The 12,583-nt window shown below is 59.3% G+C and overlaps 2 protein-coding genes across 8 annotated transcripts in view; one reads left to right on the top strand and one right to left on the bottom strand.

Annotated features, from left to right (window-relative positions):
- SPTB (spectrin beta, erythrocytic) overlaps positions 1–2,362 on the top strand; it is a 123,058-nt gene extending 120,696 nt beyond the window's left edge. The window contains exons 35-37 of one of the 2 annotated variants that reach the window (XM_045901036.3): positions 12–54; positions 650–752; positions 2,048–2,362. In XM_045901036.3, the coding sequence (XP_045756992.1) occupies positions 12–54; positions 650–718 (112 nt within the window). In that variant the 3' untranslated portion in view covers positions 719–752; positions 2,048–2,362. Of the gene's footprint in view, positions 1–11; positions 55–175; positions 584–649; positions 753–2,047 lie in introns of those variants that run through there. The other variant, XM_045901035.3, reaches the window with a different exon arrangement.
- Positions 2,363–4,654: 2,292 nt separating this feature from the next.
- Positions 4,655–12,583, bottom strand: part of PLEKHG3 (pleckstrin homology and RhoGEF domain containing G3) — a 42,020-nt gene continuing 34,091 nt past the window's right edge. For 2 of the 6 annotated variants that reach the window (XM_045901038.3, XM_064571170.1), the window contains 7 exons: positions 12,195–12,284; positions 11,691–11,729; positions 11,239–11,258; positions 10,394–10,747; positions 9,803–9,919; positions 6,725–8,120; positions 4,655–6,033 (listed from right to left, as the gene is read on the bottom strand). In XM_045901038.3, coding sequence (XP_045756994.1) covers positions 5,300–6,033; positions 6,725–8,120; positions 9,803–9,919; positions 10,394–10,747; positions 11,239–11,258; positions 11,691–11,729; positions 12,195–12,284 — 2,750 coding nt within the window. In that variant the 3' untranslated portion in view covers positions 4,655–5,299. The remainder of the gene's footprint in view (positions 6,034–6,724; positions 8,121–9,802; positions 9,920–10,393; positions 10,748–11,238; positions 11,259–11,690; positions 11,730–12,194; positions 12,285–12,583) is intronic. The other 4 variants (XM_045901039.3, XM_045901041.3, XM_045901040.3 and 1 more) reach the window with 4 other exon arrangements.

Here is a 12,583-nt window from a genome sequence, read left to right as displayed (position 1 = left end):
TTTTGTCTTAGGCTGAGCAATGGCAGTGAGTGGCTCTTCCATGGCAAGGATGAGGTAAGTGCAGGGCGGCCTCACCCAGACCCCAAAAGACCTCAGAGGGGCAGATGTCTCCCTCCCAACAGAAGTCCTAGGGGCAGCCCCCTCCCTGGTGGCCCATGACCCTCCCGCCCTGCAGGAGGAGATGCTGTCCTGGCTGCAGGGCGTGAGCACCGCCATCAACGAATCCCAGAGCATCCGCATCAAGGCACAGAGCTTGCCCCTGCCCTCCAGCACCGGCCCCGACGCCAGCCTTGGCAAGAAAGACAAGGAGAAGAGATTCAGCTTCTTCCCCAAAAAGAAGTAGCCTCTCTGGCGCCCCGTCGGCAGGACTGGGCCGTGTAGGGACTGGCGGGGCGCCCGGGCCCGGTCCTGCCCGCAGCCCGACGCCCGTCCCCCCACCCCGCTGCCTGCACCTGCCTGCTCCGCCTGCCGGCTGATGCCCGCCTCCGCCCAGTGCAGCCCAGGGGCCCCTGGGGCAGGAAACGGTGTCCCAGGCACCCACCCTCCTCTCCCACCTGCCTCTCCTCCCGACTGAGGGCCCTCCAGCCCCCAAACCCCACAAAACTGGAGCAGAAGAGGTTCCTCAGATGCTGCCCCCTTCCCAAAGCAGGTCTTGCTTGGGGCTACCTCCCATTTGGTCATGGCCAGGGAAAGGGAAGAGGACACTGGAAATGCCTGACCTGCCCCTTAGGGGCATGAGGAAGGAGCTTCAGGTAGGCGCCTAGGGCTCTAGCCCTGGCCAAAGGGCTGCTGGGGACCCCGGGGACACAAGGGGCCTCTTCCCCATGGGGCTTCCTCAGAACTAGGACTCACCTCAGGGGCCACCACATCCCTTCCCCGCTCTTCCTCGCACCAAAAAAAAAAAAAAAAAAAAGTGGGGGGAGGCACCTCCCAAGGTTGGTGGGTCCTCAATGCAAGGGCCTCCTGCTGCCTCCGGTGCCCTCTGCTACCACCACAGGTGGTAAAAGGGAGGTAAAAGCTCTCAAGCGGGTCCTCTTAAAACAACAGAACAGCATAGGGCTCAGAGGTGAAGGAGGCAGACAGACCTTGACACTGCCCAAGGCTCTGCCTCTCCACCCTGGGAGCCTCCCCAACTCAGACTCCGGGTCCCTTAGGGATAGTACAGTTCCCCAGATAGAAGATGGCTACCCCAGCTTCTGCAGTAAAGCATCCCAACGCCAAAGGCCCCATGTGTCCTGTCTGTAGCTGCTACCACCTGAGGGTACTGGCTGGACAGACAGCCAAGTTCATGACCTAGCCCTCTAGGGTGGCAAACGGAACCACACCTGGGTACTACCACCCATGTCACACCACCTCTGGACAACTGGGACAAATGCGGGGGCCTGGGCCATGAAGATACGGCACCCCTTGCTCAGCTTCTCCTGAAGGTCCTGGTCTTGGGGAAGTTACATGGGTGCAAAGGCCACCAAACATCTAACACCTCCATCCCCAAGCACAGCTAAAAGGAGCCCTGCACACTATTTCCCCAGGGATAGCCTTCCCCATGCTGGTAAGGTCCGACTTCTGGAGGAAAGAGGGCACTCATCCCAACAAAGATCTCCCCCACCACTCTGAAAGCAATACAGCTCCGGCCTCCATCTTAGCTGGGTTTAGGTCCAAAAGAGGGGTCAAACTGGGGGCAGCAGGTGTTTCCGCCTGAAGAGACCATAAAAGTCCCTGGGGCCTACAGCTGCTGTTCCATCACCTTCCCTGTGAGGAGCCTCAGACACACCGTGATGCTTCCTCTGGAAGGGGCGGAGGTTCAGGTAGCAGCCACAGGGGTAGGCATCCAGAGTTCTCAGGCCTTCCCGGGAGCCCCTAGTGCAGGCAGGCACAGCTCAGAGATCAATACCACCCTGTCAAGGCGTAGCTAACTTCAGACAGGAACAGCAGGAGGCCAGTTCTCCAACGGCGCCTGACATCCCCAGATTGGGCGGGCCCACTTTGTAGCCAGGATCTTCACTTGGCCTCTGTGCATCTAATCCTACATCCCTCTTTGCATCTACAGGGAAGCTAGTATATACCATTCACCAGCCTCTTTCTCCATCTGGGGAAACCAAAGCAGGAGGCAGTGAGGTGACCACACTCACCTGGCAACGAAGAAGGCCTCTGGTGCATCTGAGGGCATGTCCTGCTCCAAGGCAAATAGCACGCTCCTTCCTGAAGAGCAGATAGTGGCAAGAATCTTCCTCAACTCTTCCCCCCGGACCAGTCTTTAGGGAGACAAGGGGCCCCCCTCTCCATTCTATGTGTGCCAAAATAGCAACCGAGGTGAGAAATTTCCAGCAAGGAACTCCATAGTCCAAAGAATGAAAGGGCCCCCCGCAAAGGAAGAGGTAGGAGTTCACCACCCCAGGTCCCCCAGACTGGGCAATGGCAGCCAGCTGCATGTGACCCACCAGCTATTGCCAGTGCCCCAGGCATCCCGCCCACATCATACGGGCCCCAAGACCTTCACCAACAGCACTGAAGCTACACGAGCCCAGCCACACGGGGCTATGCTCCTGGCGCTCTGGCAAGGGTCTTCCCCTCCTTACGTTTTCTACTTTGCAATCTTTTAACAGTATTCCCAAACTAGGTTGACACAGCTCCAGTCCACACCAGCGTAACAGGCTTCCTCCCCAGAACAGCTTAGAGGAAGCTCCTTCTGGGCATGGTCAGGTGGTCCTCCTTCCCTCTCTCCATCCCCTTCATCCCCTGGCCTCAACTGATTGGCTGGGGGGGCGGGGGTATGGAAGGTCCTCAGGCTTCCCCCCGGCCCCCACAACCAGCACCCGTAACAGGAAGCTTGTGGAAGGCTCAGCATCCCCACCACACCACTTCTCTTTCCTATCGGAGGGCAACTAGGGTCCCCAAGGTTGGTCCTGGATCTCTCTCCCCTCCCGTTAGTGGGAGGGGGCAAGGACCCAGAGGACTGTAGGGCCTCATCGCTTGGACAAGCAAGCTCAGGGAGGACACAAGGGAGGAGGCAGCTCCACAAGACTGCAACCCTGTTGGGCACAGATTGCACAATCTGGCACTGGCCCTGGGGCCAGCTGGGCCTTGTCCTCCACCTGCTCAAATGTGCTTCCACCACCAGAGAAAACCCATTTACTAGTTTTTCTAATAAATCGACAATGCTCCATCTTTCTCTCATTTACTTATTTGACTAGTTTTGTTTCCCCATGAATTGGAGCAAGGAGGGGTAGTTGAATGAGCAAAGGCAGGGAGGGACCACCATGGAGACAGAGGGAGAGCCAGTCTCTCGTTTGTCCCTGGAGAGTCTTACGCCCATACCCAGCTGTGTGCCTTGCCTGAGAGCCTGAGTGAAGCTTGCTCATTCACGCATTCAAACATCTTGAGGGTCTGCGGCAAGCCCTTCCCCACAGAGCTCTGGACAGAGATCTTGGCCTTCACTGGACGTCAGAATCACTGGAAGTGCCATGCCTGAGATTCACCTCCGGGAGGGGGGGGCAATTTCTTTTGGTCCAGGTGGATGAAACCGGCATCACCATTTTTCAAAAGGCTCCGCTGACTCTTAGTGGTATCGAGTGAGAACCAGTGAGCTGGTTCAAGGCTCCCAGGCAGACCTAGCAGGTTAAGGATCACCAGGGGAAAGTGCTCACTACAACTTCCCAGGCCCTACCCGCCCCGAAAAGTCTGAGTCAGGGAGTTTGAGAAGCAGTGCATCATCTATTTTTTTCAAGTTGCAGATGAGGAAAAAAAGAGTTCAGGTGACCCAGCTAATTAATGGAAGAGCTGGGACCAGAACCTGGGTGTCCTCACTCTCGCTCCAATACATTCATGGCTCCTGAGCATTATACCCCAAGCCTGGTAGCAGCCAACTATCCTGGTAGGAGCAATAGTGGAAGTGGCCACAGAACACTGAGGACAGCGGGTAGCTCTGCCCTGTCTGCTTCTGTCTAGGAGAGGCCTCCCCTGGCCTGCACTCCTCCCCTGACCTCGTTAGACTCTGTACAACTGCCTTCAGGTTGAGTGCATCCTCCAAGATCAGAAGCTCGCAGAGCCCGGACCCAGCAGACCTGTGGGAACACCTGCCTGGAGGAACAGGGCCAAACAAGGCTGGTCCACCACAGAGAAGGGGCAGAAAGCCCAATCAGAAATAGGCAGGCGCTCCCAGCCCTTTTGAGAAAAGACACTTTGAGAATGGGATGAAAACTGAGGCTCCATCCCAGAAAAAATGCATTTGCTCTCCTCACACGACGCTGCAAGCCACCTCAAGACATGTCTAGGCTCCAAGTTTAGAATCCTTGCCTCCTACAATGTCTCCTGGGAACTAGAGGAGAGAAAAGGCACCAGACATTGGAAATTTCTGCCCATTAGAAAAATGTTCCATTCATTTTCCTCACCTTTTTTAGCCCAACTCTGGTCCTTGAGGATAAGAGCTCGAGGCTGGCACAGCGTCGTTCCCCCCACCAGCTCCCCCACCAGCATAGGATGCCAGGCCGGGGTGGATGGAGAACAGGTTCCCTCCTGCACGTGGCAAGCACCCTGGTGCCTTATGCTTCGTGAGCACGGATGACGCCCGAGGGTATGTGGAAGCAACCACCCCCACGGCCCGCCTCGGCCAGCTCTCCCCACCCCGCAAGGCCCAGTGAGGAGCCACACACAGGTCGGTTGGTGAGCAGCGGATATTGCACCATTGGCAAATAATGAAATGTATATACATTAGCGACAACCACAGGGTCAGCAAGACAACCTACAAAAGTACCTGAACCGAGTCCGTTACATTCTTCATGGGAGAGGAATCAACAACAGAAGAACACACACTCACAAACACGTGCACATACAAAGATACCACAGGATGGAAAGCAATAAATTATGGGCCTTGTTCCTGCCTGGATCCTAAAAAGGCACAATTAAAGAGCAAAGCCTCCCCAGGCCACTTCCACGTCTCCTCTGGGTGGGCTCCTCAGCCTGGCGGTGGACAGCCCAACACCAGAGGCCTGAGCACGGCTTGCTCTCCCTGGAAGAGGAGAGCTTAAATATTCAGCTTCTTACTAGGGAAGAACTATATATATGGGAAGTGGCCACACCGGCCTCAGTGGGGAGAAGGGCTCAGCTGGGCCTATGAAGGTTGCCATGAGCCCCGGGGAGCGCCGGGGCATTCCCAGCAGGTGAAGACACTTGCTGAGCACACCAGAGCATTCTTTCAGGGGCTCATGTGAGCAGGGGGAGCCCAGGCTTGTGGGCAAGCACGCCAAGGTTCCTCTGCGTCCCCGCCCTGCCGCACAGCTCCTCCCTCTCCCAGGACTCAGAGTCAACCTATAGAGTTCAAGGCCTGGAATTTCTCCCTCAGGTTTCTCACTCGGCCCGGCTGGCCTGGGTCCGCTAGGTCCCTGGGACCCTCTTCCTTTGGCCAATACTCTGGACTCCTGGAAATTCCAGACTCCTGGAAATCCAGGCCCTGTCCCACCGTGGCTGCTGGTGAGCTGGGTCCCCGCCCATTGCGCTCCTCCAGCCCCGCAGTGGGGCAGGGCACGGGCCCCCTCTCCATGACAATCACCCGCCGGTTGTTGTCCAGGGTGAGGTCTGCGGTGACATACAGGGTCTCGTCTCCGACCGGCCTGCTGTGGGGCACCCTGCCGGGAGGCTGGGCCCGAACGGCCTCTGGGCCCGCCTGGCCCCTCCTGGCGCCCACGCTGCAGCAGCGGCCCACCCTGCCCGCCAGAGGGGGCTCCACCATGTTCTCGGGCACCGAGCAGCTGCGGCTGACGGGCCGCCCACGGGGCCGGCTGCCCCCAGCCTGCGATGGCTCGTCGTGGGAGGCGTACTTGGAGCAGAGCTCTCGGACGTCAGGCCAGTTGAAGGTCTCAGTGTCGAAGGGGCTGAGGGGGCTTCGGGAGGAGGGCCGGACCCCAGGCGAGGTGGTCCTCGGGCTGGCAGCAGTGGGGCTGAAGGAGAAATGCCGAGGAGAGCCGGGCTTGGGCGGGCTGTGCTCCTGGGCCACCGTCTGCTCAGAGCTGAGGAGGGACAGCACTGGCTTCCTCTTGCCTGTGAAGAGACAGTAAGTGGACTGAATGGCTGGGCGGGAGGGGAGAGGGCAAGTGAGGACTCTGCCCTGCCTTCTGCTCACGCTCCAGCCAAGGCTGCTTGCTGGCGTTTTGGTTGTGAGGGGAGAGAAATCACATTCACCAACCCCAGCCCCGTTATCAAAGGGCAATGGGTGGAGGGGCGCCTGGGTGGCTCAGTCGGTTAAGCGTCTGCCTTCGGCTCAGGTCATGATCCTGGGGTCCTGGGATCGAGCCCCACGTCAGGCTCCTTGCTCAGTGGGGAGCCTGCTTCTGCCCCTCCCGCTATCTGTCAGATAATAAAATCTTAAAAAAAAAAAAAAAAAGCAATGAGAAAAAGAAGAAAAGGCAGTGAACAGAGTCAGGAGTCTAAGGAAAAGACGAGAGCCTCCAGTCTCCTGGAAGAGAGGGCCCATGGCCACGTTTCCTCCCAAGGTCTCTGCTCCACAGGAAGGGCTTGGGGAGGGCAGTGAGGAGGCTCAACCAGGGCCACACACTTGGCCTTGGGCGTTAGACTAACCGCCAGGGCTCACACCACTTCTGTGTGGAGTCCAGCCCTCTCTTTGGTCATGGTTCTACAGGGGTCACTTTCCCCCAGGAGCCGACCTGCTCCTAAAAGGCTCTTCCACCCCAGACTTGTGGGAAGGGCCCACTCCCCACCCATGTAGTTGTACCTTTGCCGCCTGAGAGCGCCCCGGCCTCCTCCTGCAGGCAGGGAATAGTGGGAGCTGCCTTTCCCCACTGGAGAGGCGGCCTGGCTGTCACAGATTTGCTCTTGATCCGGAGGCTGTACTGGCGGGCCAGCTGGTAGACCTTGTTCTTGACCCGCTCGCTCATGTGGCCGTCCATCACGTGGGAGAGCTGGACGATGCGGGGGTGCAGCGGAGTCACCAGCTCCCCCTGGACACCGCTGCTCAGCTCCTTCACCAGCTCCTTCAGCTCCCGGGCCAGGTGGGCTGGGCTGGGCCGCTCCGTGGGGGAGGCGCTCTCAGGGGAGGCGGTGGCCGACTCCTCAGTGATGGCCCCCAGCTCGTGCTCCTCCAGGATGAAGAGCGGCTCGTGCAGGTCAAAACCATTGGCCTGGCCTTGGCCGGGCCCCTGCAGAGAGCTCTCCCCGGGAGACTCCATTCCCTCCCAGATCTTTACAATTTCTGAAGACGGCCGGAACTCAGCATCTGTGATAGGAGCTGGCTCCCCAGCACTCGCCTGGCCGGGTCCTGGGAGGTCAAACAGAGCCCACGAAGGCGGCCGGGAGCCCACCTGCCTCTTGTGCCCCAGCGGAGCCAGGGGCTCTGGGTCCGGCCTGGGAAGGCTGTTGAATCTGGAGACAGAGTTTCTCACCAGCCCCTTGGGGATATAGGAGAGGCTCTCCCGGCGCCGGATGCTAAAGCCCGCGTCATGGTGCTCTGCGTTTTCATAGTAGCTCTTGATTTTGTCCAGCAACAGCCGGTCTCGGGTGGAGAGGGTCGACTCCTTCTTCTTGCAGGAAGACCTGTCGGGCTCTGCTGGGCAGCCCGGACTCGGGGGCTCCGTCCCATTGACCGAAGGGCCACGCTCTGCAGCCACTCCCGCAGTGCTGTCCATCTCTGGGGGCGGCTGCGAGCTGAGGGCGTCCGTGGTGCTGCCATGCCAGGTCGAGCCCTTCTCGCTGCCCTCGAGGCTGAGCACACTGCTGCTTCGGCTCATCAGCCTCGGGGTCCCAAAGCCGCTGGCCTTGCTGTCCTCCAGCGCCAGGCTGCTCCGCCGGGAGAAGCTGCTGACGAAGCGCTCAGCGATGATGCTGGCCTGGTCCAGCACAGAGGGCGGCAGGAGGCGCTCGGTCTCCTGGGTGGCCCCCATGTCCTCCTCCTCCTCCTCACTGCTCAGAGCCTTAAGGTCCTCAGTGCTCTCGGCCCCCACAAAGTCCACCATGTCACCCGGGGAGTCCAGCCCCAGCAGCTCCTGGTGGGCATCAAGCTGTGCTTCCCGGACTTCTGGAGACTGTGTGTCTGAGGGCACCTCCTCAGTGCTGGGAACTTCCATGGCAGCAAATACTTCCTGCTCCATCTCAGGCTCAGGGTCTGGTTCAACCTGGGATAACAGAGCTCCTATGAGCCAAAAGCCTCCCTCGTGAGACCCAAAGGAGAAGGGGACAGCATGACCTGCTCAAAGCCCAGGGAGAGGTTATGCAGTTTAGGACCAAAGGCAATGAGAATGAGCACAACTCCAAAGTGGGAGCGACAGGCCCTTACGGAGAGGAACGTGGTGATGTCCCTCAGTCATCATGCAGCTAGTGGCCTTGGGTTGTAAAACCCAAGGAAAATTCTAGGAACGCAGATGGGGTAGAGTGGTGGCACCTCTCAGTGACAGCCTGCCTGGGAGCTACAGGGACAAGGTGGGAGCACACAACACAGGGTATGCCTGATGGAGAGGCAGCTTTCTAAAGCCCTAGAGACCACATGGGGGTTTTTCTGGGTTCAAACCCAACTACCCCGAGTGGCCACGACCTCCTGTGTGAATGAGGCTCCAGAGGGCAATAGGACCACATGATAGAGTCCCGTCAGAGCGGGTGAAGACAGGGATTTGGCTCCTACCAGCCAGCCTCTGGCCCTAGGCACGACGCTGCCTATGCCCAGGAGACAGGTAAGGAAGGAAGCCAATGTAAGAACCTCGTCCTGACCACCTTGAAGGTCATTTGAACCACGAAACCAGCCAGTACAGGCAGCTTCCCAGAGGGGCTTTAGGAAGAAGAGCAACACTCTCCATTCTGAGGAACCAGACCCGATCCCAACTGTTCTAGTCCAGAGTCTGCAACGCAGGACCCATGGTGGCGGCCTGCACCGCACTGTGCCGAGCCACAAGGGGCTTCTGAGAACCTGCAACGTGGCTAGTCCAAACTGAGAACAGCCGGAAGGGTAAAATACACAGCAGACTGCAAAAACGTCGTACAGAGTATAAAATGTCATTAATAGCTTTTTCCATTGATTACATGTTGAAAGTATAGTTAACATTCAATAATTAAATAATTTGTTTACACGGCTGCTAGAAAATGTAAAGTTATCCATGTGGCTTGCTTCCTGTTATCATGGAACAGCACCACCCTAGACTCCTATCCAGTGTCAGGGTCCTCAGACCCGCCCGGGTGGTGAGGTCTGCCCTGGGGTCAAGGCCTCATACACTTTTTCTGGTAACTTTAGGAAAACAAAGGTATCGGTTCCACCCACAGACAGCGTGGGGTGACAGGAAGTGGAATGTGGGCTTCTAAGTCACAGACTGTGATCTGATCTCAGTTATGCCCCTCAGAAGCTGCCCGACACCAGGCACGTCACTCAGCTTCTCTGAGCCTCTTCCTGCCTGAACTGTTGCAGGGAATAGAAGGAAGAAATAAAACATCGGACGTGTAGGAAGTGCCCAGTAGATGTCAGTACCCAGGGGGGCACAGTCGTGAGTCCAATATCTGGCCAGCTGGCAGGGGCAGGGCCTAGACGAGGAGGCCTGGCTGAAGGGACCTAAAATCTGGTCGCTTCTGCGAATACGGCCCTTGATAAGAGACTGCATCTTGTCAAAAAGGGGTTTCTTTCTCTAATTCATAGGCAGGGGCTACCTGCTTACCCCACCGTAGGCCCAGAGGCCACACAGGCTTCCTAAAGGGCCGAGAGTCCAGAGAGGGGAGTGGGGACCCCTGTGTCCCCAAGGGCCCAAGAGGAGAGCCCACGCCAGCAGCAGCACCCACAGACCTGTGCTCTGGCCCCTTCTGCCCGCCGGCCACTCACCTCTGGCAGGGAAGAGGAGGTGGACTCGAAGCTCACGCGCTTCTCGGCGCTCGTCGGAGACCGGCCGCTGGACCTTCTGCGGCTCTTGGGGCCTTCAGACTCCCTGTGCCCCTTCTCCTGCAGCAAGCAGAGGGCCATCGTCAGCTCCTGGGACAACTGGGAGCTCATCCCTTCTGCAGCCCAACATGGGCGAACCTTCTGAGCCCCAAGGGGGCTGGGCTGTATTGAGAGCCAGCCTGAGACCTGAGCCTGGACCGCCAGGTCTGGGGACACAGAAATCCCTGCCGGGTGTGCAGCCTCCGAAAAGCCCAACCCGCTGGCCCCTTCCAGCCCCACTGGCTTCTCCCCCTTCCCCACCACCCCCACCCCGTTAGTCACGCTCACTGGGTAGGACACTAGTTCATGCCCAGTACTGGAACAGCACATGCCAAGGGCTCACCAGGGCGTGACAGCGGGCAAGGGGTTAGGTGCTGATGACAGGAGTGAGGGAACAGGACAGAGGGGTGGGAGGGCAGGGGAGAGAACTCCCGGATGGGCATGCACTCGCCAGGGAACATGCAAGGAGGTGGGGAGATCAAAGAGACACCTCACCATAGCGCCCCGGGAGAAAAGTAAAGCGTTGGCCCGATAGTGCCAGCAGTGGAGGGCGGCCAGCAGGGAGCTGGCGAAGTCGGCTACCTGCTCCGCCACTGCCAGGCTCTCCTCCTCCTCCTCCTCCTCCTCCTCCGAGCCTGGGGGTTCCAGTCTGGCCCCCTTCTCGCTGCCTTCATGCCCTGCCAAGTCCTCCAGAGACACCTGAAAGGCCTCCTCCTCCTCCACCACCACCACCTCCTCCTCCTCCTCCTCCTCCTCCTCCTCCTGGGCAGCCCCTTCGGCCTCCGGCTGCAGGCCCTGAGCGCGGGGAGGCCGCCCGAAGTCCAGGAGAGCGCCGGCACTGCCTGCATGCTGTTCAGAGCACAAGATCCCCTCGTGACCAGGCTCTGGGCAAGCCCCCTCCTCCTGCCAGTGGCTTGGGGTACGGAGGCTTTACACAGAGAAAGCCGCGCCTAAACACCCAAGCCCTGGTCTCCACCAGGGCCCAGGGAGGACCGAGGTGGGCGTCCTCAAGGTGGGAAGCTGGGACCTGGGAAAGCTGGGGCTGGTGCCTGCTCAGGAACTCAAGACCCAGAGAGGCCTGCCTGCCCCAGAGAGAGAAAATGGAGAAGATCCAGGCTGGGCCACCCCCAGGGTACCATTCCAGGAAAAGGGTAAGGAGGGATCCCCAGGGGGCCATGGCTTATTCATCTCTGTGACTCTGTGACAGCCGAGCACACAGTAGGGGCCTGAAAAGTCTTTGTCAAATGCACGAAGACGACGAGAGCCGAGGGGGCCAGGGCACTGACCTGGCAGTCCCACCCCCCTCTGTCAGGCCAGTCCTCTCTGCCCACTGGCCTTACCTTCATTTCTGCGGCACTGGCTGCACCCACCACGGCCAGGTCCCAGCACACAGGCGGCGGGGAGGGGAAAAGAGATCGGTAAGCAGGAGAAAGAACCTCTTTACAGAGACCAGGAGCCCCCCAGGGAAGGCTTCACTGGGGCTCTTATTCCCAGAACCTGTGCCCAGTCTCCAGGGCTTTCAAAGGAATGACTGACAGAGCAGAGGCCCCGGGGGACACAGGGCAGCACAGGTCTGTGCCCCTTACTGTGGCTGTTACCCGAGGACAGGGTACTAGGAGTGTGTAGGAGGGAGAGCTCAGCCCCCTCGCCACACAGCAAGGGGGGAGGCCCACCTCCAGGGAGGAGGAGAGGCAGGGTCCCCTCTGTCCTCAACACCCAGAGGGTTACCTGTGTCACCTCCCTGCCCCTCCCCTAGAGCTTGCCAGGAAGGGCTGGCCACGCTCACACTCACCTTTCTCACTGAGTTGCCTGAGCAGGTGTCTGGTTGGCTCTGAGAAGGAAAGCGAAGGGACAGTCAGTGCGGGCCTGGAAACAGCTGTGTCTGGCCCTGGTCCCATGCTCACAGCGCCACCGCCACCACCAGCTCCAAGTCCACTCCAGCCTGGCCCCCCTCAGCCCTAGGGCCTGAGGGAGGCTGCCCTCCTACCTACACCACAGGCAGGCAGCGCCCGGGCCACCCCCACCCAGCACCGGAGACCTCTGCTGTGCCTGCCAGCACACCCCCCCTCCCAGGAACAGCGCGGCCCACAATCCCTGCATTAGTGCACCCAGCCCAGGGCCCTCGGTTCTGGGGCTCTAGTCCCAGGCTGCCTCCTTCAGACCAACTCGCCACATCTCCGGAGAAGCTCAGCTCTACCTCCAGCCCCACCCTCCCTGCAATAAGCACATGAGCGCATTAGCTACACCCGAGGCCAAGCCCCCTTGCAGCACCCCGGCTGGAAAGCAGAGGTCGAACCCGATTTCCTACGGCCGTTAAGGCCTGACTCCATGAAGCCTCGCTGCCTGCTGGGGAGTGTGGCCCGGATGAACGAGGACTGACCAGGCTCTGGGAACAGGATACAAAACACACCCATTAGGCTGATGGTGTCACCACCTTGTATCCCAGCCTTTCTGGGAGCAGACCTGAGAGAGGCAGGCAGGGATAAGACGTCACGTGTCCGGGGACCTCTCCACAGAGTCTTGACCTTAGCCTACAGTGTTCTTGCCCAGCTGGTGTTAACCGGGGAGCCCGCTATAAACTCGGAGGCGGAAGGGAATTCTAGCAGGGAGTCACACTGCAGAAGTTTCTTCTACCGACATGCGTGTGTGCGTGCACCCGATCTGCACAACCGAAGTACGCTGTGA

The sequence above is a fragment of the Mirounga angustirostris genome, unplaced genomic scaffold (genome assembly GCF_029215605.1).
Source record: "Mirounga angustirostris isolate CCGP_5_RB_7025 unplaced genomic scaffold, mMirAng1.0.hap1 SCAF_9, whole genome shotgun sequence".
In the NCBI taxonomy this organism is placed as follows: Eukaryota; Metazoa; Chordata; class Mammalia; order Carnivora; family Phocidae; genus Mirounga; species Mirounga angustirostris.
The sequence above is the reverse complement of the archived record's forward strand: the minus strand, read 5'-3'. Positions and strand labels throughout refer to the sequence as shown.